Source organism: Takifugu rubripes, unplaced genomic scaffold, assembly GCF_901000725.2.
Source record: "Takifugu rubripes unplaced genomic scaffold, fTakRub1.2, whole genome shotgun sequence".
Classification (NCBI taxonomy): Eukaryota; Metazoa; Chordata; class Actinopteri; order Tetraodontiformes; family Tetraodontidae; genus Takifugu; species Takifugu rubripes.
The window spans coordinates 1439130-1464357 of record NW_021821633.1 but is presented as its reverse complement, the minus strand read 5'-3'; the positions used below and the strand labels follow the sequence as shown (position 1 = coordinate 1464357).

General features: G+C 42.9%; 1 protein-coding gene across 1 annotated transcript in view; it reads right to left on the bottom strand.

The window, feature by feature from the left end:
* Positions 1 to 836: 836 nt before the first annotated feature.
* Positions 837 to 25228, bottom strand: part of LOC105419048 (cGMP-dependent protein kinase 2-like) — a 40508-nt gene continuing 16116 nt past the window's right edge. Inside the window, exons 10-22 of the mRNA XM_029832021.1 lie at positions 25024 to 25101; positions 24170 to 24264; positions 21191 to 21259; positions 20847 to 20945; positions 20577 to 20724; positions 8179 to 8315; positions 7525 to 7614; positions 4050 to 4191; positions 3789 to 3952; positions 2998 to 3120; positions 2684 to 2741; positions 2263 to 2334; positions 837 to 1916 (exon numbers count right to left, since the gene is read on the bottom strand). Coding sequence (XP_029687881.1) covers positions 1821 to 1916; positions 2263 to 2334; positions 2684 to 2741; positions 2998 to 3120; positions 3789 to 3952; positions 4050 to 4191; positions 7525 to 7614; positions 8179 to 8315; positions 20577 to 20724; positions 20847 to 20945; positions 21191 to 21259; positions 24170 to 24264; positions 25024 to 25101 — 1371 coding nt within the window. The 3' untranslated portion in view covers positions 837 to 1820. The remainder of the gene's footprint in view (positions 1917 to 2262; positions 2335 to 2683; positions 2742 to 2997; positions 3121 to 3788; positions 3953 to 4049; positions 4192 to 7524; positions 7615 to 8178; positions 8316 to 20576; positions 20725 to 20846; positions 20946 to 21190; positions 21260 to 24169; positions 24265 to 25023; positions 25102 to 25228) is intronic.

Here is a 25228-nt window from a genome sequence, read left to right as displayed (position 1 = left end):
AATTAGATCCATTATATTAAAGTTATCTCTTATTTGCTTTCACCTTGTTATATTCTTTATTCTTGTTATATTGTCTCTCATTACTTAATGTTGCTTATTATTTGCTAATGCTTAATGTTCATGATGCTTGGTATGTCACCTCGAACTTCTCTGGTCGAGGGCGACAGAAATGCAGCTGCTGTTGGAGAAGTGGAGTTGACTGGAGACAGAGCTGCGGGGCCTGACCCAGGAGCTGGGTTAGGGTCAGGGCCTGACAATGACCCAGGAGCTGGGTTAGGGTCAGGGCCTGACCCAGGAGATGTTCTCTTAATCTGTCTGATATAGAAGAATGTGCTGTTTGCGAGATAAGCTAATCAAATCAGTGAAGGACTTCTGTAACTAGAGACCTCCTAATTCCAATAAAGAAGGATGGCGGAAGTTGTGCAGCAGAACGTGTTGGAGATCTGTAACTGAGCACATCTCCCCGTTCTCCTTGCAAGTAAAATTCAAAACTGTTGTCTTTGCCTCATTTGTGTTTCTCGTGTTTCAGGTCGTTTGAACCTAACAAATTCTTTTTCTAAAAAGGCAAGAAAAACCTTTTGAAATAACTATTTAAACCTTTTGACATTCGTTTATTGATCTCCGTCACAGATGAGTGCAATAAAGTTCTGAACCAAACCCCAACCCTAATCTAACTGCTGATGACAGGTATGGAGAATGCTAACCCTAACCTTAACCCTCTAACCCTAACCCTATAACCCTAACCTAACCCTATAACCCTAACCCTAACCTAACCCTCCTAACCCTAACCCTAACCTAACCCTAACCCTTAGGAATTCAAGACAAGTCAGTGTTTACGTACTGTATTTATTGACCTGTTTATGACAGTGATTGGCAAAGTTTCCAATTATCTATTGAAATGCACATCTGAGCTGTTTGCTTATAGTTGACGTTTGATTTTTTTAGATTTTGAGTTAGTCAATCAGTATTTTAAAAAAAACAAAAACATTTCCACATGTACCTCCATAGGTCTTTTTAACATATAGGGAGAAGTAACGACAGATGTCACTTCCCTTGTCTGGAAACAAACATAGTGACCTCTGCCAAGGTGGTTATGTGACATTTATAATAAATTATGAACGGATTTCAATGGAATTTTTAGGAAATGTTGATAATGGGCAACGGATGTCATTCCCTTTTGCTGATGTTCTGGATTCTGGAGGGACTTTGGCCTTTGATCTTCAAAGATCATGGGTGAGGGCAAGAAATTTGGATCATAAAGCAACCTACTATATTGTGCATATATATATACACAGTATATATATAATATATTGCATTACTACTGCCTATGTATGCTACGCTACGGCTGTAGGTCATGATATGTGGGGAAATTAGCTGCTTTTATGTTTGGCACTCTATTAAAGGAAGAAAACTCAGATCTCTCTATCCAAGGTACTCTTATCTTCTAACCAGAATCATTGTCTTTAGTCTGCCACCTCAATCAGTGAGGCTAATCCTCAAATACAACATGAGCAATATATGGTGGCTTATTTAAAGTAATCCAAATGATTGGAGTATTACTTTTGGGCATCAGTTGCAATATGTAGATTCCCCTTGGCAGAGGTCTATATGCTCCAAGTACTTTTTTCTATTTTATATTTGTAATACCTAAATACAATTTATATCCCACAATATCAATATTATTTTTTGAAGTGTTTGAGGAAAAATATAGTCAACTCTTCTTATTGCCAGGGAGAGAAGACTTGTCATTTAGCATATCCTTCATGTATGTTTCAGGCCACCTTTGTATTTCATGGGTTTTTAACCCTAACCCAAAGTTATCAGAAGTCTTTATCCCAGCCAGAAAGCTCATCTGGAGTCTTCTCGGTGTCAGGAGGAAATATGTCAAAGTGACTGTTGTCCATGGGTCCCTTCACCTGCCAAAATAGAATAACATATTTATGGATGAATAAAGCTCCAGGATTTAACTCATTAATTGATCATAGTAGTTACTGGGAATAATATTTTATTACTGACAATAATATTTTATTACTGACAATTTTGCTAATTATCTAATCTGAAAGTGTATTGCACCATGTTAGGACATAAAAATTAGACACTTCTATCAAACAAAAACAAAAACTAGAAATTGGACTTTATTGAGCTACTCCTTGCTTCTATTCTAGTTATGGTGTTAAAAATAAAGAAAGCCTATCTGATATACTTGTCAGTGTCATTCCAATGTTTTAGGAGGAAAGTGTCTTCATTTATAGATTGGCTCACCTCTCTTTTTAGTGGTGACAGCAGCTGTTGGTGCCTCAAACCTAACCAACTGAAACCCTGGAACCATCTAAAAACAATAGAATAGATGCAAAAGTGAAAGTCTTTTTTTTTTAAATTAAATTTTCATGTTGATAGGAGTCCAAAATCAGCACCAAAGAGCAGTTCAGGGTTAGGGTTAGGGTTAGGGCTAACCCTAACCCTAACTCAAGCAAGCCTTGGGTAATTGCACATTTTACTGCTCAAGTTTGCACAACACTGTTTTCAAAATGCCAAAACTACTGTATATTCTTATATTCTGACCTGGGCCCAGAAATGAATTCTTAATTTGTAGGTGGCACAACTGGCTTTCTCATCATCAAATTTACATATAGAAATAGTTGTTGGTAAAAATGGTGACACGAGTAAGTTGACTTACTTTTGTTTTTTTGATCTCACCAATGCCATTCTTTTTATTTCCCAGCCTTTCTGCTGGGTTTAGCCTGAAATGAGACAAAAAGAAAAGTTGAATTGGCATGATCTAAGATTTAATTAACTGCAGAGCAATGAATTGAATTCCTGTCATGTATGTGACAAGTGTATATGAACCATATCACTGTGACTATCATCAGAGTAGTTTTTATCTTAACCATGTAACATCTTCTAATTTAGGAGATCCTAATGGCCATAAACCACTTCACTTATTACTTCTGCAGACAAAGTCTTATCCCTATGTTGTAGTCTGATTTGTCTTTATACTTGCAGAGTCTCCTAATGAGGTCATCTGGACGTTTGCCTATTTTCTTGGGAAAGTCCATCTTGTCAATGCCATGGAGGACCATAGTGTAGATCTTGATGGGGTCTGAGCCAAGAAAAAGTGGGCTAGAACAAGAAGGTGAATGTAAAGTTCTGATTATTTCAGAATATTTCAGGAGTCAGGGCTGATTCTGCATTTTCCATTCTGCCACCTGTACACCTCAGCTAAAGGTTATATCAAGGCTTAGGGTTAAGTAAGTATGGGCAAAACCACAGTTTTTCTCTTGCCCCTCCACTTCACCAGCTGGGTACCCATTGCCTGCCCTCTGATTGGCTGGAACACTTGGATCATGGAGTGGGTAGGTTCACAACAGTTTAGATATTTCTTTCTGAACCTTTCTGGATACTAGGGAGCCACCTTGACCAGAGGTTTTTCACTCCTCTCATGAGACAAGCTGCTGACAATTTGGAAGGAAACATCTCTAATTTATTAATTTTTTTTGAAAAAAAAAAAAAAATCACTGAAAAGGTACAAAGCAAAACATATATTGATGGTGTTTTTGATTTTAAGATCACACTGTGATTATTAGTGAATGTGGTATTTGTAAAACATCTCAAATATGTTGCATTTGTTTTTGACATGAATTTAGCGCCATAGGACAGCCCAATCGAAAAATCATCACACCAATTTGACATGAGTTTTTTTTTGGGGGGGGGTTACATCCCATAATAGCCTATGCTAGTATATAAAATTTGATATTGGGGCGAATAGTTTGACAGCTTTTCTTACTGACTTGCCAGTGAGAAGTTCAAATATGAGGACTCCCAGGGCCCAGCAGTCTGCTCCAAAGTCATGGCCTTTGTTCATTATGACCTCTGGGGCAACATATTCGGGAGTGCCACAGAAGGTCCAGGTCTTCTTTCCAAGGCCTATCTTTTTAGCAAAGCCAAAATCTGCCTGAAAAAAAGAGGAATGTGTTTCAGGGGCTAAAACAACAATAAAGCACATAATTACAGAAACCCCCTCAAAATGCAAGATTCCACACATGCCTCACCAGTTTAACATAACCCCGCGCATCAAGGAGAAGGTTTTCAGGTTTCAGGTCTCTGTAAACGATGCCCATAGCGTGGAGGTAATCAAAGGCCTCTAAGACACAACCAGTACAGAACATGGCCGTGGGATCATCAAAATAACTCCTGATATGGTTGGAAAATACATCAACAAATTACTAATCTGACATGATCAACATGGAACAGACAATATTTACACTGTGTTTGCAGGGCATGCCACCTCATTCAGATTATTAACTCGATCATACCAACACCAACAAAGCAGATTAATAAGACATGTCCTGTACATTCTATAAATAACTTTAGCAACAAATCTGGAGGGAAAGAGAGTTACAGAATTACATTATTTGCATTTAGATATTCTTCTGGACTGGATCAACATGCAAGTGCAGTCCATCCATCCATGCAACTATTGTTAAGGTTTCCCTAGGGTTTCTCTCCCTTGTCCTTATATGTCTTGTCTGTATCTCCACCTGCATGTTTATATCTAGGCTGGGTCGAACTGTTACTTTGGTTTCCTCCAACAGATTTTCTACACAGCTGCAGCTCCTTCCAGACTGAGCTCTGTGACCTCCTATCATATAAAAGACAACTTCATTCATTCACCTTGGACATGCTTCCCTTAGGGAACATTATTCGGCAGCATGGGATAAATGTTCATTGTTATGCTGATGACACTCAGCTTCATTTATCCATGAAACCAGAGGAGACAGAGAAGTTAGTGAAGCTCCAGACCCGTCTTAAAGACATAAAGTCCTGGATGTCTTCAAATTTCCTCCTCTTAACCCAGGAAAAACTGAGGTCATGGTGTTTGGTCCTGAACCTCTCAGGGATAGATTAGATCACATGATCACTCTAGATGGGATCTCATTAACATCTAGTTGTTGTGGCTCGGGTTTCTCGCCTCCTCCCCCACCTGCAGGATCGGCAGGCAGGGGCGGGCCGGACTCTGATGAGCGCTGAGCCTCTGGCGCACCTGCAGCTCATTACCTTAACTCGGCGGCTACTTAAACTCCCCTCTCTTCGGGTGCCGGATTGTTGTTTCGCCACAGCGTCTAGCTCCCACCCTCTGTGATCTCCAGTTTTTCGCCTCCTGTTTTCCGTGGTTACTCCCAGCGTGTGAGTTTGTTCCAGTGCCTCGTCACTGCGTTTTCGTTTGTACTTTTTTTCGACGTTTTTTTCCCTTTATGGTGATTTTTAGTTCGTAGATTTTCTGTTGTTACTTTGCTAGAGTTGTTTCCGTTGCTACTTTGATTGACTCCTTCGTCTTGCACCTTTTGGTTATCAATAAAGAGTCGTATCTTCTACTCTACATCTGGGTCCAGGCCTCCTTGACTTTCCATCACACTAGTCTCTCTGTGAGGAATCTTGGAGTAACTTTTGATCAAAATCTCTCCTTCAACTCACACATTAAATTAGTCTCTAGAAGTGCCTTTTTTCACCTGAGGAACATCTCAAAGATCAGGAAGCTACTGACCCACCATGATGCTGAAAAGTTAATTCATGCATTTGTTACTTCCAGGCTGGACTATTGTGATTCTTTATTATCAGGGTGTCCAAACAACTCTTTAAGAAGCCTCCAGCTGATCCAAAATGCTGCAGCCAGAGTTCTGACAGGTATTGACCACAGAGGTCACATGACTCCTGTAATGGCGTCGCTTCATTGGCTGCCCGTTAAATTTAGAATAATTTTTAAAACCCTTCTTTTGACCTACAAGGTCCTCAGAGGCCTTGCTCCATCCTACCTGGAGGAGCTAGTGACACCTTACCAGCCCAATAGACCGCTCCGCTCTCAGAATGCTGGTCTACTTGTGGTTCCCAGAGTTTCTAGGAGTAGAATGGGGGGCCGAGCATTTAGCTACCAGGCCCCCCTGCTATGGAACCAGCTCCCTGTCCAGGCCCCCCTGCTATGGAACCAGCTCCCTGTCCAGGCCCCCCTGCTATGGAACCAGCTCCCTGTCCAGGCCCCCCTGCTGTGGAACCAGCTCCCTGTCCAGGTACGGGAGGCTGACTCCATCGCTACTTTTAAGATCAGACTTCAAACCTTCCTCTTTGAAAAAGCTTATTAATTCAGTAGTTCCAGTTACTATCATAGACAGACAGATTATCGTACTTAGAGGGTCGTCTAATCGTTAGGTCACATCTTAGTTATGCTGTTATAGGCCGGGGTCCGGAAACATGATCACCTGACAGGCCTCTGTCACCCCACTGGGTCATGGTTTCCTCTCCTCTCCTCTCCTTTCCTCCTCATCATCAAGCAGACTAGTTATGCTGATTCCTGTGTAGTTTTTCCTGCCATTGTTGCTTGTCTGGGGTCAGGCCCTGGGATTCTGGAAAGCACCTTGAAACAATTTTGATTGTATAAGATGCTATATAAATAAAGATTGATTTGATTCATCCCCTCTTCAATAATTTGTTGTGGAACTTCAAATTCAGTAACTAGAATTCTGATGCTAGTTTTTGTCTACTCATCTGTGCCTGCAGTCCTGCCAATGTCATACTAGTTCTTGTCTCCTCACTTAACCTGTTGTATTGACCTAGCTCTTTCTCTGCTGGTCCTGTCCTCCCATGTCTGCATTTGGGGTTCACTCTCTGTTGAATCCCATACCTAAAGTGAGGTACACTCATAAAGATTTTGTGAATGAAGACATTTTTTATCTGTTAGACCCCACACTTATATCTAAAAAAATCTGCCATTGAACAGTTTTGATGATACCATGTGTGGTGTGCTAATTTCAGCACAGCACATATCAAGATTGTTGTCCTCCAAGCCAGAAATCCTGTGTGGTCACATGTAATCTTACAGAATTGAACAAGAACCAAAAAACACAACAGGCAATCTGGAAGAGGGCATACAAGAACAGGGAATGATGGTGGTCTTGGGACTATTATTCACAGAAAAGAATCATGAAATAAAAAATGATAAGACTATAGAAACCACAAACATGCCTTTTTTTTATTTACACCTGCTTCCTTCTTCCTCAGTTAGCTTAAATCTTGATTGGCTACATTCTGTTCCGCATCACACTTCAGGAAGTCATTAGTCGGGAGTTGTTGGCTTTACCCACACACACAAAGATTTTTGGTCCATCTTATATGAAAATCTTATTAGACATAAGATAATCAGGTGTTTCGTGTCCTTGGCCTGGCAGGGAAAAATTGAGCCCATAACAGACCGACTATCTTTGTGTGTGTATCCTGCTCAACAATACAAATGAACCTGTATGGACCCAAGATGCAGGCAGTGCACTTTGTCCAGGCAGGGCGCTCAGTTCAGGTGACATGAACAGATGATCACAGGTAGTAGTGTGGACATGGCACAGGTGGCCTCTTGCCTCGCCTCTTGCCTTGTTTACTCAGATTCTGCTCAGTGTAACACTGATTTGCATCCATGCTGTTTCCAGTCAAATATTATCCAAATATAATTACAGTAAATATAGCATATGGACATACACTCACATGTCCCGCAGCAAAGACCATAATTCTCCACCAAGACAGGCTTCAAGCAGCATGTAGACAAACTTATCGTCCCGAAATGTTCGGAAAAACCTAAAAGAAAAGATCTGAAGTTAAATCATAAAACACAAACCTACTCAACCTGCAACAAAAACAAAACTTTTATTACTATGATGGAAATTAATACCAAAGGTGTATTTCGGTACAGATTTTCAGAATAGAATTTGGTTTAAGTCTTATAAATTTCTCTGAATAAGGGCCTTCATTTCTCAACTGAAGCTCAAAAAAACTTGTGAAGTGATGAGGAAGTGTGACCACTCTATCTAGGCTGAACTTTTAACTTTGAATGGTTGCTTGCACAACGTCTTCTTTTTCAAATGCCATAGTCATGATAAATCTCAGTGGTTGGCTGCATTTTCAAAAGAGGTCACTTAGCAACTACAGTGAGAAACCGCGGACACTGAGCAGCTCCCATTTTATCTTCTGAAAAAAAAAGACTGTGTTAGATGCAATTTAATCAAACTTCATCTGTTCTGTTCCAAACATTGACTATGGCTTTCCACCAAAAATAGAAAATCAAGTATTTCACCATAATCCAAAAAGTATTGTAACAGATCTTAACAAATGTGAAGCTGTAATGTTGCGTAAGCTTCAAACCTGATAATAAATGCAGAGTTTGTTTGCTGGAGGATGGTTTTCTCTGAGTAGATGTGCTCTTGCTGTCTGGTATCCACAATGTGCTTCTTCTTAATGCACTTCAGAGCAAATGTGACGTCCTCGTCTTTCAGCTTCACCTGAGAAGAGAATGACTTACAAATGATTTTTAAATGCGGTGTGTTTTTTTCCTGGTTCAATAGAGATTTAAAAAAATATTTTAAATCAATTAAATATGGATAAACACACAAAATGTGAAATTATGCAGCAAAATATGCTTAACTCACAAGAAAAACAAATTCTTTCCAGGAATGTATCCAGCAAAAAAACAGATCTGGCTTTGGGGCCACAACATTCCTTCGGACTTGCCCACTGCTGCTAACTACACCTGACTTTATTCACTGTACCCAGCAGTACATCAGTCACTATATAAATTATTATAACTGAAACTTGACTGATGCACATGCAATGCAAAAGTAGTAGCAGTTGGAGAGCACAGATCCCCCAAAGCAGCTAATTTCCCCTTGTGACCTGTAGTGATACAAGGTTACATAAAGTAGTAGGCTGCTTTATGACCCAAGCTGTTGTATTAACATTTGTAATTACCGGAAATCAGATATATTGTGAAAGGTTTGACATGACTTCCTGTGTGCTAAGAGCACTGATGGGACTCGATGTTCTACCTTGAAGTCATGAAGCATAATAAATAGGCATCAAAGGCTAAGCCAGTCTCTGTGTGTTCTACGTTAGTACCCAACAAGAGTGAGCACATAACAAAACTGGTGAAGAGGTAATGTGCACTCACGCCGTGTTTTTTTTTTTTTTGAGAAGTGTTTTTGGTTTCTTTGATGCAGTATGCCATCCACATTGTGCTAGCGCTAATTGCTACCTGCGATTTGAGCAGCACTGTTGCTAAGTGGTTGCTACAAGCAGTGGCGTAATGGGTGTGTGAGAATACTCAAAGGAGGGCAGGACAAGCCGAACTGGCCAAAGATGGCTGGTCTTGTGGGAAATATTGGACCATTTGATGAACATTCCAAACAATGGAGAGACAGTTGAGTATTTTATGCTTGTGAAGAGTATTGAAGCAGAGATTGTTGTGCCAGTGTTTTTGAGCATTATGGGAGTGAAAACATTCAATCTTCTGCGGAGCCTTGTACAACCAGGAAACCTGGAGATAAGTCCTATGAAGAAAGTTAAAATTCTTGGAAATCACTATGCTCCTAAGCCACTCATTAGCTGAGAGGTTCAGAATCCACAAAAGAAACCGAGGACAGGGAATCTGTATCAACATTTCTAAATGTTCTCAAGCAGTTATCTGAACATTGTGATTTTGGACAAGCTTTTAATGACACCATAGGAGATAGACTGGTGTGTGGTCTGCGCAGTGAGGCCATCCAAAAACTGCTACTCACAAAAACACAAAAGTATAGCACAACCACCAGACAAAGACTCTACCTTTAATATACAACCGTAAACAGCCAGCCTTGTTAGGAAATGGCTGATTAAATGAAATGAGACTGAATTGGAAGAAGTGTTCCTACTTAATGCTAGAGAAAGTCACTCACTGCAGGAACTCTAATATAATTACACAAAACTTTTTGATGGAGAGCTCGGTGGTGGTGAAACCACAGAGTACACAAAAGCCAAAGCCACAAAAGCAAGACCTGTCCCTTATGCCTTAAAACCCAAAGTGGAAGCAGAACTTAACAGATTACCGTATTTTCGCGACCAAAAGGCGCACCATATTAAAAGGTGCAGTCTCAATTACAGGTGCTATTTCTGTATTTAACACATACATAAGGCACAAAGGATTATAGGGCGCGGGCATGGTAAAACATACCCGTACGCTAGCTTAAAACATGCATGCTAGCGTGTGTTTTTAAAAAGGCAGTGGGAGCAAACTTTATTGAAGTATTTAGCAATGCACTCATGGTATTTTTTGATCAATCCTCATCCACAAATCCATCATTTACAGATTTTGGAACTCGGTGCACACATAAGGCACACCGCATTATAAGGCACCTCGTCCATTTTTGAGAAAATTTAAGACTTGTAAGTGCGCCTTATGGCCACGAAAATACAGTAGTAAAGAATGGAGTGCTGGAACCAGTGACTGGTGATTGGGCAACACCACTTGTTCCAGTCATGAAAAAGGATGGCACACTACGAAATTCTGGTGACTTCAAGGTAACAGTGAACCCTGTTTTGGTCAATGAACAATGCCGATTACCAGACATTGATGACCTGTTCACAGGTCTGGCTGGAGGACAGAAATTCAGCAAAATGTATGCGTGTGAATCCAAATTCATAAGAGCTGTTGACTGTTGTGACACACAGAAGGCTTCCTTTCAGGATCACCTCTGACCCCACACTCTTCCACAGAGTAAAGGACCAGATCTTAAGTGGATTACCAGGAGTCCAGTGTTACTCAGACAACATGCTCATCACAGGATCTGGTGAGAAATCCCACTTAAGGAATCTGGATGCAACATTACAGAGGCTGGAGGAGTATGGTTTGAAAGTCCACAAAGAAAAATGTGAATTTTCCAAACCTTCTGTGGAATATTTGGGACATGTAATTGACAAGGATGGACTCCACAAGGCACCATCAAAGGTAAAGGCTATAGTGGAAGCTCCATCCACAGTACATAAATCAGCTGAGATTATTTCTGGGGTTACTGACTTATGATGGGTTTGTGCCCTACCTCGCTATCTTTGGCCCAAACAGAGGCATCCCCTCACTTGCAGCCAGTCATAAGCAATGATGGGCCCTGCTCCTGTCAGCTCATCACTATGACATCAAGTACAGGTGCTCAGAGTAGCATGGAAATGCAGATGGACTCTCAAGACCTGCTACCAGTTACTCATCCTGAGTCAAAACAAGGAGTAATCCTCCACTTCAAAGAAGTTGCTGCTGTTCCATTAATGGCAGTTGCTGTAAAGAAACCCACGCACACTGATCCGGTCATGTCTGGGATAATGGAGCTCATTTCTCATGAAAGTGGGGGTTAAATGACACCAGAAATCAAACCTTACATGGTGAGAAGAAATGAACTTACAGTTCAGCCAGGTTGCTTACCGCAGGGTTATCGTGTCATCATCCCACCACCTCTGAGAGACAAAGTGCACAAAGAGCTCCACTGTGAACGCTGTGGAGCGAATGAAAGAGATTGATCTCAGCTCCGTCTGATGGCTGGGGTTAGATGCAGCTAGTGAGAAGAAAGCCAAGTCATGGGCAACATTCCAAAAACTGAGGAATATCCCACAGCTGGTACCATTACATCCATGGGAGTGGCCTGAAGACAGTCTTGGATGTCTTCAAATTTCCTTCTCCTAATTCAGGAAAAACTAAGGTCATGGAGTTTGGTCCTGAACCTCTCAAGGATAGATTAGATCGCATGATCACTCTAGATCAGCGGTCACCAACCTTTTTAAACCGAGGGCTTTGGGTAACGTATTGCGTCACTTCCTGTCTCCTCAATCGTTCGTTGGTTGCATTGTGCGCGCGGTGTTGTATTCACTTTACTTAATATTGAACACTTGGTGTGTTGTATTCACTTTACCTAATATTGAACACTTGGGACATTCAAGTCACCTGATAACAACAGTGAGAAACAACCCATATTAAACAAATACAGGGCTTCGCCGATCACTAGCGTTAGCATGGCCTCACGGTCTGTTTCACCCGGTGTCTTTGTCTGTTCAGCGTGTGAAATGTTTAGTTACTCCTCTGCCTCCTTTAGTGAAGGGAATAGGTGCAGAAAGTGTAGTTTATTTACGGCTATGGAGGCGAGACTTAGCGAGCTTGAGACGCGGTTCCTCAGCTTGGAGTTAGCTGGAGTTGCGTCAGGTAGCCAGGAGAAGCTAGCTGCTGCGGAGCCGCCTAGCATAGCTACAGCTAGCGGCCCCCCGGCAGCAGCCGGCTAGCCGCCCAAAACAAAGGCCCACGGTGCACCACCAACCGCTTCCCGTGGCTAATCGCTTTTCCCCACTCGGTGACACACCCGCTGAGAAACCGACCCTGGTAATTGGCGACTCTGTTTTGCGCTACGTGAAGCCAACTCCAGCCACCATAGTTAGGTGCATTCCGGGGGCCAGAGCGGGCGACATAGAAGCAAATTTACGGCTGCTGGCGAGACGTAAACGTAAATTTGGTAAAGTTATTATTCACGTCGGAGCCAACGACACCCGGCTTTGTCAGTCGGGGGTCACTAAAATTAACATCGAGTCGGTGTGTAACTACGCAAAAACAATGTCGGACTCCGGAGCATTCTCTGGTCCCCTCCCCAATCTGGCCAGCGATGAGATGTTTAGCCGCATGTCATCGCTTCTTCGCTGGCTGTCACGGTGGTGCCCCGAAAACCAGGTGGCCTTTGTTGGAGCACTTTTTGGGGGAAACCTGGTCTGATTAGGAGAGACGTGTCCATCCCACACGGGATGGTGCCTCGCTCATTACTAGTAACTTGGCTAATTTTATTAGACCCAAAGTGACCTGACAATCCAGGGTCCAGACCAGGATGCAGAGTTATAGTCTTACACATCTCTCTGCTGCTTCCATAGAACCCTCATCCACCAACAATAACATATTTAACACTATAGAGGTAGTCTCTGTTCCACGGTTAAAAGTTCACCAAGCACAGAGCAGGGGAGCGGTCAATCACCATAATCTTATTAAAATTAATACTAAAGCACAAGTTGGAGAAACTAATATCACAATTAAGTGTGGACTGTTAAATATTTTGTGTAAATCCCTGTTAGTGCCCGACCTGATAGCGGATCATCACATTGAGGAGTATGTTAGCTTAAATGAATTTACTCCTCCTACCCATCTTAATTATCATATTCCACGTGTTACTGGTTGAGGAGGGGGAGTGGCAGCAATCTATCACTCCAAGTTATTAATTAATCCCAGACCAAAACATGGCTTCAGTTCATTTGAAAGCCTGACTCTTGGCATCACTCATCTGAACTGGAGGACAGAAAAGCCACTTCTGTTTGTAGTTGTATATCGGCCCCCTGCTGGGCCACATTCAGAGTTCCTGTCTGAGTTCTCTGATTTCTTATCTGACTTGGTCCTTAGAACGGAAAAAGTCATTATCATTGGAGACTTTAACATCCATATGGACGTTATAAATGACAGCTTTAGAAATGGCTTCATTTCATTACTTGAGTCAGTTGGTTTCCTCCAGCAGATAAACCAACCAACTCATAACTTCAACCACACCCTAGATCTAGTTCTGCCTTATGGTGTTGAGGTAGAACATGTGTCAGTGTTCCCTCAGAACCCACTCCTGTCAGACCATTCATTGATCACTTTTACATTTATGATTAAGGATTCTTCTATGCTCAGAACAAAGTCTTACTATAGCAGATGTCTTTCAGATAATGCTGTAGCTAAGTTTAAGGAAGTGATCCCTGTGCTAATCCCAGGACCACCGTATGTTTCCCTAGGGATCAGTCATTATAATCTTAGCCCTGCTGAGGTTGACTCTGTTGCTGAAGGTGCAGCAACCTCACTGAGAATCACGCTTGATTCTGTTGCCCCCCTGAAAAATAAAATAGTAACTCAGAGGAGGTGTGCCCCCTGGTATAATTCACATATCAGGACCCTCAAGCAGAAAGTGCGAAGACTGGAAAGGAAGTGGCATTCTTGTAAAATAGACAGCTACCATGTAGCCTGGAAAGATTGTCTATTAGTTTACAAAAAGGCCCTCCGTAAGGCTAGAACAGCTTATTTTTCTTCTTTAATTGAGGAAAATAAGAGCATCCCCAGGTTTCTTTTCAGCACTGTGGCCAAATTAACCAAGAGTCACAGTGTCTTAGATCCACGTATCCCTTCTTCCCTTAGTGGTGAAGACTTCATGAGCTTCTTCACTGATAAAGTTCTAGCTATCAGAGAGAAAGCTAACCAGGCCATCCCAACAACTGGACCATCACCAGATGTGCTGATTGTGGGAACATACAGGTTCTCCAACGAGCCCTTAAGCTCCTTCAGCCCTATATATTTTTCTGAGGCGTCTTCGCTAATTCAGAAATCCAAGACCACCACGTGTCTTTTAGATTCCATCCCAACACACCTGTTGAAGGATGTTTTACCATTGACCAACATCACAAAGATCAGGAAGCTACTGACCCACCATGATGCTGAAAAGTTAGTCCAGCATTTGTTACTTCCAGGCTGGACTATTGTGATTCTTTATTATCAGGGTGTCCAAACAACTCTTTAAGAAGCCTCCAGCTGATCCAAAATGCTGCAGCCAGAGTTCTGACAGGTATTGACCACAGAGGTCACATGACTCCTGTAATGGCGTCGCTTCATTGGCTGCCCGTTAAATTTAGAATAATTTTTAAAACCCTTCTTTTGACCTACAAGGTCCTCAGAGGCCTTGCTCCATCCTACCTGGAGGAGCTAGTGATACCTTATCAGCCAAATAGACCGCTCTGCTCTCAGAATGCTGGTCTACTTGTGGTTCCCAGAGTTTCTAGGAGTAGAATGGGGGGCCGAGCATTTAGCTACCAGGCCCCCCTGCTATGGAACCAGCTCCCTGTCCAGGTACGGGAGGCTGACTCCATCACTACTTTTAAGATCAGACTTAAAACCTACCTCTTTGATGAAGCTTATTGTTACTAACTCTGTAGTTCCAGTTACTATCATAGACAGACAGATTATCAGACTTAGGGGGTCATCTAATCGTTAGGTCACATCTTAGCTGTGCTGCTAGAGGCCAAGGCTGCCGGGGTCCGGAAATATGATCACCTGACAGGCCTCTGTCAGCCCCCCCCACTGGGTCATGGTTTCCTCTCCTCTCCTCTCCTCTCCTCTCCTCTCCTCTCCTCTCCTCTCCTCTCCTCTCCTCTCCTCTCCTCTCCTCTCCTCTCCTCTCCTCTCCCTCTCATCTCCTCTCCTCTCCTCTCCTCTCATCTCCTCTCCTCTCCTCTCCTCTCCGCTACCTTAAGATTCCCAAATGGCTTGAGGGCTACCAGCTCAAAACATATGTATAAACAAATCAAGAAATCAAAAGCATACAATATTCACACAAAAAACCAATAATCATAACTTTAGGACAAGTAAATGAATGTATTTATGTTTCATTGTCAAAGTGACATTTATTTTTTGCAAATGAACATGTCACAATTTCATTCAACAAAAAACAGAACTCAAATTGTTTTTCCCAATACATGAGATTGAGCGGTATAATCAATGATGTATTAGCTCGCAAAAGCAGGAATTATTGTCATGCACAGCCTTGCCTAAGGGCTCGCCTGGATTCGAACCGATAAACTTCCGCACCAGAGTCAGTGGCGTATACCACTGACCTATCCAGCTGCAAATACTGCAAACCTAACCCTTTCAATAGAATTTACATAAGGCACAGCTTTTCTTTTTTTTTTTTGCGTACCATAAGGGCTATTTTTAGAACAAGTCCAGCGGGCGACCGGGTGCCCACGGGCATAGGGTTGGTGACACCTGCTCTCGATGGTATCGCCTTAGCCTCTAGTCTCTCTGTGAGGAATCTTGGAGTAACTTTTGACCAAAATCTGTCCTTTAACTCACACATTAAAACAGTCTCTAGAAGGGCCTTTTTTCACCCGAGAAACATTGCAAAGATCAGGAAACTACTGACGCAGCATGATGCTGAAAAGGCAGTCCATGTGTGGTGCACCCCAAAGACTTAGTATATATAGAATCAATATGACTCCCTACATAAATGATTCTATTGCCACAACGCCTCCCCAGGAATTCCACCTCGAGAGTGATTGTTAAAGCACACAAGTCATTACTAATGAGGGTGGGAGACTGGTCCAATGTACAAAAGTTAATTATTTTATTTCCGGATATTTTCTCTAACAGTAATTGCTAATATACACTCACACACCCATTCACACACACTCAAACATGCAGATAATCAATTCAAATTCCTAACACTCGTCCTTAAAAGCACCTGCCCCACACAGGGTAGGATCAACAATAACTAATTAGAAAATAATAGGAAACGTACACACATTAATGGAACCCAAATAAACATGCAAAGTAACCCATACAATAAACGAAGAAGCAACATAAGTCAAAACCAAATCCACCCCCCAAACAGAACAACATTAAACCAAGAAAAACGGATTCTATTCCTCCTAGAGGCCCAGTTCACACACACTTTGAAACTTGTGCCACGCACAATGATACCTCTCAGAGTGAGAACAGGAGCAACACAACCGGAACCCGGAAGCTCGACCGAACCCGGAAGCTCGACACCAAAAGAGAGGCCCCGGTGCACCACAGCCTACTTTTAAAGGCTCCTTACGCATATATGCCTACACCTCGGTATGAGCGGAACGTCAACTGATAGAGTCATACCGGCTCGGATGTCGCCCGGGTCAACAAGGTCCGCGTCAGGGGTCAGGGAACCAGGGCCACCTGATGTCAAATTGGCTGCTGGAACAAGGCATTCATGTGCAGGGCAGAGAACGTGGTACTGATGGAGTGTTACTATGGGAGTAACCCCAGCGAGAGAGGGTACATGCAGAGGATGTGGGAGAAATGGGTGCTTTGAAACTCCACATCCTCACTGACTAAGAAGCAGCTCTTAGCTCAGTGTTCGAATATCCGCAATAAGAAGCTGCTGCCCACATGTGCATTGAAATCCCTCAGTAGAACTATGGGGTCCCCAGTTGGAGCACTATCAAGTAACCCTCCAAATGACTCCAAGAACTCTGTACTGCTACTCAGCCTGTAGACACAAACAGCAAGAGACCTATCTCCAACCCAAAGGTACAGGAAAATAACCCTCTTCTTCACTGGAGTAAATTCCAGCACATGGCGGCTAAGCTGGGAGCTATAAGATGGCTACACCAGCCTGCTGCTGCTCTTCCTAGACAACTCGAGCATAGTACAGGATCCAGCACCTCTCGAGAAGCTGGGTTCCAGAAACCAATTCTGCGCATAGAGGTGAGCACATCTGTCTCTAGCCATTACCTCTCAATCTCCAGCACAAGCTCAGGGTCCTTCCCTCCCAGTGAGGTGACATTCCACGTCTCTATAGCCTACAGGTTTGAGCTGAAGATTGGGGCTTCGAGGCCCCCCTGCCATGACTGCCACCCAAACCATATTGCACCTGCCCCTCATGGATCTTCCTGCGTGTGGTGAGCCTACTGAAAGGCGGACCCATGTTGCCATTTCGAGCTGAGCCCAGCCAGATCCAGTGGACAGAGACCCAGCCACGAGGCGCTCGCCTATCGTCTATCCTTGCTCTTATGTTTTTCATTGTTAGGACAAATTTCAAATCAAACAGCATTTTTGGTGGCCAGCTTTAGAAAATAATTTTATGGAGTATGTATCAGCATGTCTTGGCACTGGGTGAGAAGGGGAAGTTGCAACATTCTATCACTCAAATGTATTAATTAATCCTGGACCCAAACATGGTTTTAGTTAATTTGAAAGCCTGACTCTTGGCATCACCCATCTGAGCTGGAGGGCAGAAAGGCTACTTTTGTTTCTAGTTATATATTGGGCCCCTGCTGGGTAACATTCAGAGTTCCTGTCTGAGTTCTCTAACTTCATCTCTGACTTGGTCCTTAGAACAGATAACGTCATTATTATTGGAGACTTTAATATCCATGTAGACATTGTAAATGACAGCTTTAGAAATGGCTTCATTTCATTTCTTGAGTCAGTTGCTTTCCTCCAGCAGATAAACCAACCAACTCATAACTTCAACCACACCCTAGATCTAGTTCTGACTTACGATGTTGAGGTAGAACATGTGTCAGTGTTCCCTCAGAGTAGGACCAGGGTACATAACCTGTCACTAAAGAACAATTGATCTGGTCAAAAATAGAGCTGTCTGTCAGTGGGAAAACATACTTCAACAAGTGTGTTGAGATGGGATCTAAAAGGTGGACGATCTTTGAATTAACAAAGACATCTCAGTAAAATATATAGGGGTAAAGGAGTTTAAGGGCTCGTTGGAGAACCTGTATGTTCCCACAGTCAGGTGATCTGGTGATGGTCTAGCAGATGTTGAGATGGCCTGATTAGCTTTTTCTCTAATAGCTATAACTAAAGTGAAAGAAGATCATGAAGTCTTTACCACTAAGGGAAGAAGGAATACGTGGAACACTGTGAGTCTTGGTTAATTTGGCCACAAAGCTGAAAACACAGCTTATAATTAATCCAGCCATCAGCAGGAGGGTCCCCCATATATGGCTTTGCCAGCATCTCACACATCTCCCTGGACTTTGTGACTGGACTGCCACCATCTAGGGGTAACAACAAAAATGGCCCATTCCATTGCTCTGTCAAAGTTTTCACCATCCAAAGACATTGTCAAGATTGTGCTAAATTTTTCAGCATTCATCCATTTCTAAATGACATTAGTTCAGACCAGGGTCGTCAGTCCATGTCCGGGTTTTGGAAGGATTTCTGCCAGTCTTCATCACGGCATCATCTGCAGTCAAATCGTCAGATGAAACCCCTGAACCAGAAACTGGGGACCTACTTGTGCTGTTTGGTTTCCAATTTAACCACTCAAAGCGATCATCTAACCTCAGTGGACAACAAACTTTCCACTTTAGCCATGGGACTGTCACCCTTCACCGTGTAGATGGTCATCAACCTTCCACCCAGCCAATGTGAAGGAGGTGACTGTTCCATTAATTCATGCCATGGAGTGACAGCACCACCGAATATGGGCAGTGTCACTGACAATGTTTATTCTGAGGCCAAGCTTGGATAAAGGCAGATCATAATCATTGGTAAGCCCCCAGTTATGTTTCAGGAATGAGAGTTTGGCTGTCGATGAAAGATCTGGGTGTACATGGGCTAGCCAGGACGCTGGCTCTAAGATTTGTCTATTCCCTATCTCTAAACCTCATCTAAAACAATTAATCCACTATCAGTGCAACTGAGACTTCCCAGATCTCTCAAGGTCCTATGTGCTATGTAAATAAAGTTAAAGGAGAGCAGACTCATCCCTCCAAGCTTCATCCTCCATCACGGCTGATGGAAGGAGGACTGTATACATGATGAAGCAACTGTTGGCTGTAAAGAACATGGGAGGCAGGTCTTGGTGGACTGGGAATGATGTGGTACCAAGAAACATCAGTGAGTAGCAGCACCTTTCACAAAGACAAAGAGACTGATTACAGACTTTTACTGAGTCTCATGACGTTCCTGGACCATAAGGAAGCAGTCCTGGAGGGAAGGGGTACTGTAATGTATTGTCAAACCCACTTATCTAGTTTTGATAATAACCTCTCCTTCTTGTTGCAGGCATCTTGACTACTAAACCTCCGAATTACCGTATTTCCACGACTATAAGGCGCACCTAAAACACTGAGATTTTCTCAAAAATTGACGGTGCGCCTTATAATATGGAGCGCCTTGTGTGTGGACTGAGTTCCAAAATCTGCTGTGCGCCTTTGGTAGGTGCACTACGGTAAACGCTCCGCCAATCGATTAGCGGCACACCTCCGCGTAAGGATCCCCTAAAATGGCGCCTGTCAAGCGACACATGTATGAGGCTTACTTTAAACTGCAGGCCATCGGATATGCGGCTGAAAATGGCAATCGAGTAGCTGCAAGACATTTTAATGTAAATGAACCATGGTCAGAAAGTGGAGAAAACAAGAAAGTGAACGAAAGTGAGGAAGACGAAGCTGAGTTTCTGCGGGAACAAAGCAAGGTGGCCCGAGCTGAAAGACCGAGTGGAACAGTTGGTTGTGGAACTGGAACAACAACTGGAAGGGGCGTCTCTACTGTCACCATTCGACAAAAGGCCAAAGCGAAGAAGCGAATGGACATTGAGCACTTCCAAGGAGGTCCGTCTTGGTGTTTTCACTTTATGAGGCATCTCTCCATACACGCAAGGACAACTGTTGCGCAGCGGCTGCCCGCGGATTACCAGGAGAGGGCGGCCATCTTCCCTAACCCTAACCAGGAGAGGGTGGCCATCTTCCCTAACCCTAACCAGGAGAGGGTGGCCATCTTCCGCACCTACTGCCGCGACAAGATAACCGCGCCAGCCACATCTAGGAGGCAGCAGCGGGCAAGTTATGCCACCATATGCGAGTCGGAACTGGTCGGTGAGTCTGATTCAGATGATGAAGAAGAGGAATTCGGGATGTTGGACATTGAAATAGCGCAGCTGTTTAATTCAGATACAGAAGATGAAAACTTTGATGGTTTTGTGGCGGAAGAATGAATATTTTGTTCAATAAATGTGTCGAAACTCACTGTTTTACTTCCTTTGTCATTTTTTACTGTATGTTTTAGCATGCGCCTAATAATACGGTGCGCCTTATGTATGTTTTAAATACAGAAATAGCACCCATAACTGAGACTGTGCCTTTTAATACAGTGTGCCTTATAGTCGGTAAAGCAATACGGTAAAGTATAAGCTCACCAACTCTACTCGACCAAATCCTCCCATGCCCAGTGTTGCTATGATGTCAAGGTGTTGGAAAGGCCTATGTGCAGACAGGAGAGCAACCCTTTCCATCAACCTTCTGTGCTGCTGTGCTTCTGCAGAATCCATTTGAGGTGAGTGAAGCCTGAGCGAAGAAATAATGAAGAAAATTAGAGTTTTAATAAAACTGAAATCCTTCTCAACTTTAGAAAGATGTTGATAGTGCCATTTTTGATACATTTGTGTAATTTTATCATTTGCTCTTACAAAGCATTTCTTCTCTCGTCACTTCTGGAAAGCTCTTCTACATATTCCTTCAAGTAAGACTGGAGCTCCTCATATGTTCCCACCATTTGGTTAAAATTCCTGCAATGAGTAAAGCAACCACCTTTCAGTGTGTATGTGCGCTTATGTGTGTGACCTTTATTAATCCACAGTGGGGAAATTTTTAATGTTGCAACAGTCAGATTTAAAGGCATTATCTTCGCTTGCGTGTCTGGCTGTTTTAATTATTTACATTGGGGGTACTCTACTATCATTGCCAATTGAAGTCATTTGTTAATGTGTGCAGATGTTTATAATAGTCGTGTACTGAAGATTCAGATACTCACTCTCTGTCTACCACCAAACAGTGTGTGCCGTTCTTGTTACAGATGATGTTTGCTGAACGAACATCCTCACTGCAAACACACAGCCCATAGTACAGCACAGTTAGTACAGGTGCACATCCATGTCAGTCAAAGATGATACAGAAAATTTATAATTGAAGTTCAGTGACTGCTAAAGAGCTTACGACCCTTGACCTAGCTCATCTCATCTTCTTAACCGCTTTAGCCCTTTCAGGGTCACGGGGATACCCAATGGCTGAAGGCAGGGTATGTGCGTGGATGAGTTGCTAGGTCATTTGGGTTCAATATCTTGCTCAAGGGTATCTTGGAAATGCTCTGAAGGTGTTCTGGCACCTTTCCCTACTAACCGAATACTAACTAAATCAAGTCCACTTACCGCTAAGCTAAAAGCTTGGAAAATAAATGATATGACACACTGTGATTATCTCATTTCTTTATAGGGCTAGGGTTAATGTAATCCTGCACATACAGCATTGAACAGGTGAGCAATTATGACAAATCAAGTTGCAACAAGAACAAATATAAAGGCTCAAGGTATGTTAGTTGCCCACACTGGGCTCAGCTCTGCTTTAAGACAAAGGCAGAGCTTAAGATGTGTTACAGAAGTAGCCTGTGGTGTACAGTACAGTATAGTACTAAAAGAAAGAATAAAAAAAGACTCTTATGTTATGTACATTACTATGTACATTATACAGAAATTAAAAATTATATACAGAAAGGAATGTCAGACGATATGAAGAAAAATGAATGTGCAAATAAGACGTTCCGGAGGTAGAATGATTAAGTAGTGCGGAGAAAATATGCCAACCCTGGGTTATTGGTGCTACACTAAGAGTTGTGCATCTTGTACATTCTGACAGCAGTTGGGATGAATGACCCACGGTAACGCTCCCTTTTACACCGTGGGTGTAACAGTCTGCTGCTGAAGGAGCTGCTCAAGGCCCCCACAGTCTCGTGTAGGGGGTGAGAGGGGGTGTCCATAATTGATGTCAGCTTGGCCAACATCCTCCTCTCACCCACCTCCTCAATGGAGTCCAGAGAGCAGTCCAGGACTGAGCCAGCCCTTCTGACCAGCTTGTTGAGTCTCTTCCTGTCCCTCTCTGAGCTTCCACAGCTCCAGCAGACCACAGCGTAGAAGATCACCGATGCCACCACAGAGTCATAAAAAGTCCTCAGCAGTGACCTGCACACTCCAAAGGACCTCAGTCTCCTCAGCAGATGGAGACGACTTTGGCCCTTCTTGTACAGGGCATCTTTGTCTTGCTGGTGTTGATGTGCAGATGGTTCAGTTCACACCAGACGACCAAGTTGGTGATGACCTCCCGGTACTCCAGTTCGTTCCCCTCAGACACACGTCCAACGATGGCTGTATCGTCGGAGAACTTCTGGAGGTGGCAGCTGTCTGAGTTGTGGCTGAAGTCCGATGTGTAGAGAGTGAAGAGGAAGGGAGAGAGAACTGTACCCTGCGGTGCCCCCGTGCTGCAGACCACCACGTCGGACTCACAGTCGCGGAGCCTCACGTACTGTAGTCTGTTGGTGAGGTAGTCGGTGGTCCAGGCAGCCAGGTGACCATCGACTCCGGCTCCCTCCATCTTCCCTCTCTGCAATGATGGCTGGATTGTGTTGAAGGCACTGGAGAAGTCAAAGAACATGACTCTCACAGTGCTCCCGGTGCCCTCTAGGTGTGAGAGTGACCGGTGCAGCAGGTAGATGACAGCGTCATCCACACCAATGCCCGGTCGATATGCAAACTGTAGAGGGTCCATCTTGCTGTCCACCAGCTGTCGGAGGTGGGTGAGAACGATCCTCTCCATGGTCTTCATCAGGTGAGAGGTTAAAGCCACTGGCCTGAAGTGGTTGGGCTCCCTGGCGTGCGCAGTCTTAGGAACCAGAACCACACATGATGTTTTCCACAGTAGTGGAACTCTCTCCAGACTGAGGCTCAGGTTGAAGATGTGCAGGAGTACTCCACAGAGCTGATCTGCACAGTCCTTGAGTAGTCTGGAGTTGATGCCATCAGGGCCAGTAGCTTTCCTTGTCTTGGTCCTCCTCAGCTCCTTCCTCACCTGATCAGCTGTAATGGAGAGGCGAGGTGTGACTCCTGGTGGGTGAGGACAGGGGTTGGACTGGGAGGGTCGATCTGGCAGGGGGTGGGGGGAGGTGGCATGGTGTGAGGAGAGAGCTGCTGGTGCCAGAGGTGTTATGGGGGGAGAGGGGGGATGGTGATGTGACAGCACAGCACTTGCTATCTCCGTTCACAAAGCCAAACACAAATCAGGGTTGTACTTGTACTTGAAGTCCAGTATGTTCAGAAAAAAGGTCAACTTCAAAGAGGACGCTTTTATGAAATATTTTTATCATTGCAGTCTGAATTTATGGCAGTAAGAGATGACGTCTTCAGCAGATGTTATATACAGCTAGTATATTCTCATGATACATAGCATTCTGTGACTGTTGTTGGTATCCAGAATATTTATTTGACAATAGGTAAATGTGTTTTTGATTCAGTTCAGATTTATGTTTTTAATGAATCCTCTACACTGCAGTCACTGCTTTTAGTAAAAGAAAGAAATGCCATTGGCATTGCCATACAGGTGTGTATTTTCTCAATGTCTATAACCAACTAATTACTTCTGTATTTTGTGTTTTTTACTCAAGCACTCTTGCATAATGATATTGAATTCAGAAAAGATTGTTGAATAGAATTGCACACTAGTATTAAAAAAGCACGATGTGCAATTTAAATACTTTTTATCTTTAGAGGTTTGCATTAAACATGCTGAAGTATGCCAAAGTGTGATTGCAGACATGGGTAGGTAATACTGAGGACCTGGCTCCAAATATGGATTAGTTAAATAAAATGTTTTCGCTAAACTACTGAAAATCTGTCATCTTTAAAAATCCAAACAAGTTTAATGCTGCACAGAAAGTTTTAAGTCTTAACTGAAAGTATTTGTATACCTGATTAATGCCTTTTCACCAAAGTAGTCTCCAACCCCCAGAGTCTTGATTTCCTGTGGTTCAGCAGAAGCCTCGGTGCTCTGAGTGACTATGACCTGTAGATAGAAAACTGTAGGTCAACAATACACGCAAGCACTTCCTTTTTTATTCTTCAGTTTATTCTCTGTTGTATTATTGGTTATCATTTTATAGATCACACTTTGCATCAACAAAATGTCCACATGCAGACAAATACTTTACATACAATACATGGAAGAAATTATAAGACGTATTTATGTTGCTGTCTCATCTGTCAAACCAGAAAGCAGAGAATGATCATGTGTCATATTTAGGATCACTTGCAGCTAGAGAATATGGGAAACTGGCCAGAAATGCTATTCTAAATGAACTGAATTTGTACTGAAACTGGCTGAAGTGCTATGCAAAAAAACAGTGGCTTCATTTTTGAGGAACTCATTCATCTAAATCTTTACATGATTTTTACCTCCTCCAAGAGAGGAACTTATGTGATAGCAGGTGATTGTCAGTGATTGTAAGCAAAATACCTTGAAAAATCATGAACTAATTGCAGTGACTTTTAGAAAATGTTTATAGTGGCCAAGGAAGAGCTAATTAAATTTTGGTGATATTCTGGAGTCCGGAGTGACTTTAACCTTCGGTCTTCCAAACGTCAAAGCCAAGATGTTTTGGCCATGCAACCATGTTGTATAACCTTGTATTACAGCTGCCTATGAACAGTATAAGCTATGTAGTATCTGGGTGCAGACATTTTTTGAAAGATTTCTTTTATCATTGCTCTGAGTGTCTTTAAGTTATAACAGGGCACGCCTGGTAAAATTGTGCAGATATCTTACCTCTCCTTTTGAAATGATAAAGAATGTGTTCCCTTCTTCACCCTCTCGGATAATATACTCGCCCTTTTCAAAGTAGTCCTGAAAAGAGGTTCTCAGTGACTGATGGCTGTTCAAAAATTCAGTTTTCTGTCTGATTTTTAATTGTTCTAAAGTTCTGTACATACATACACACACACACACACACACTCATGCGCACGAATGCACC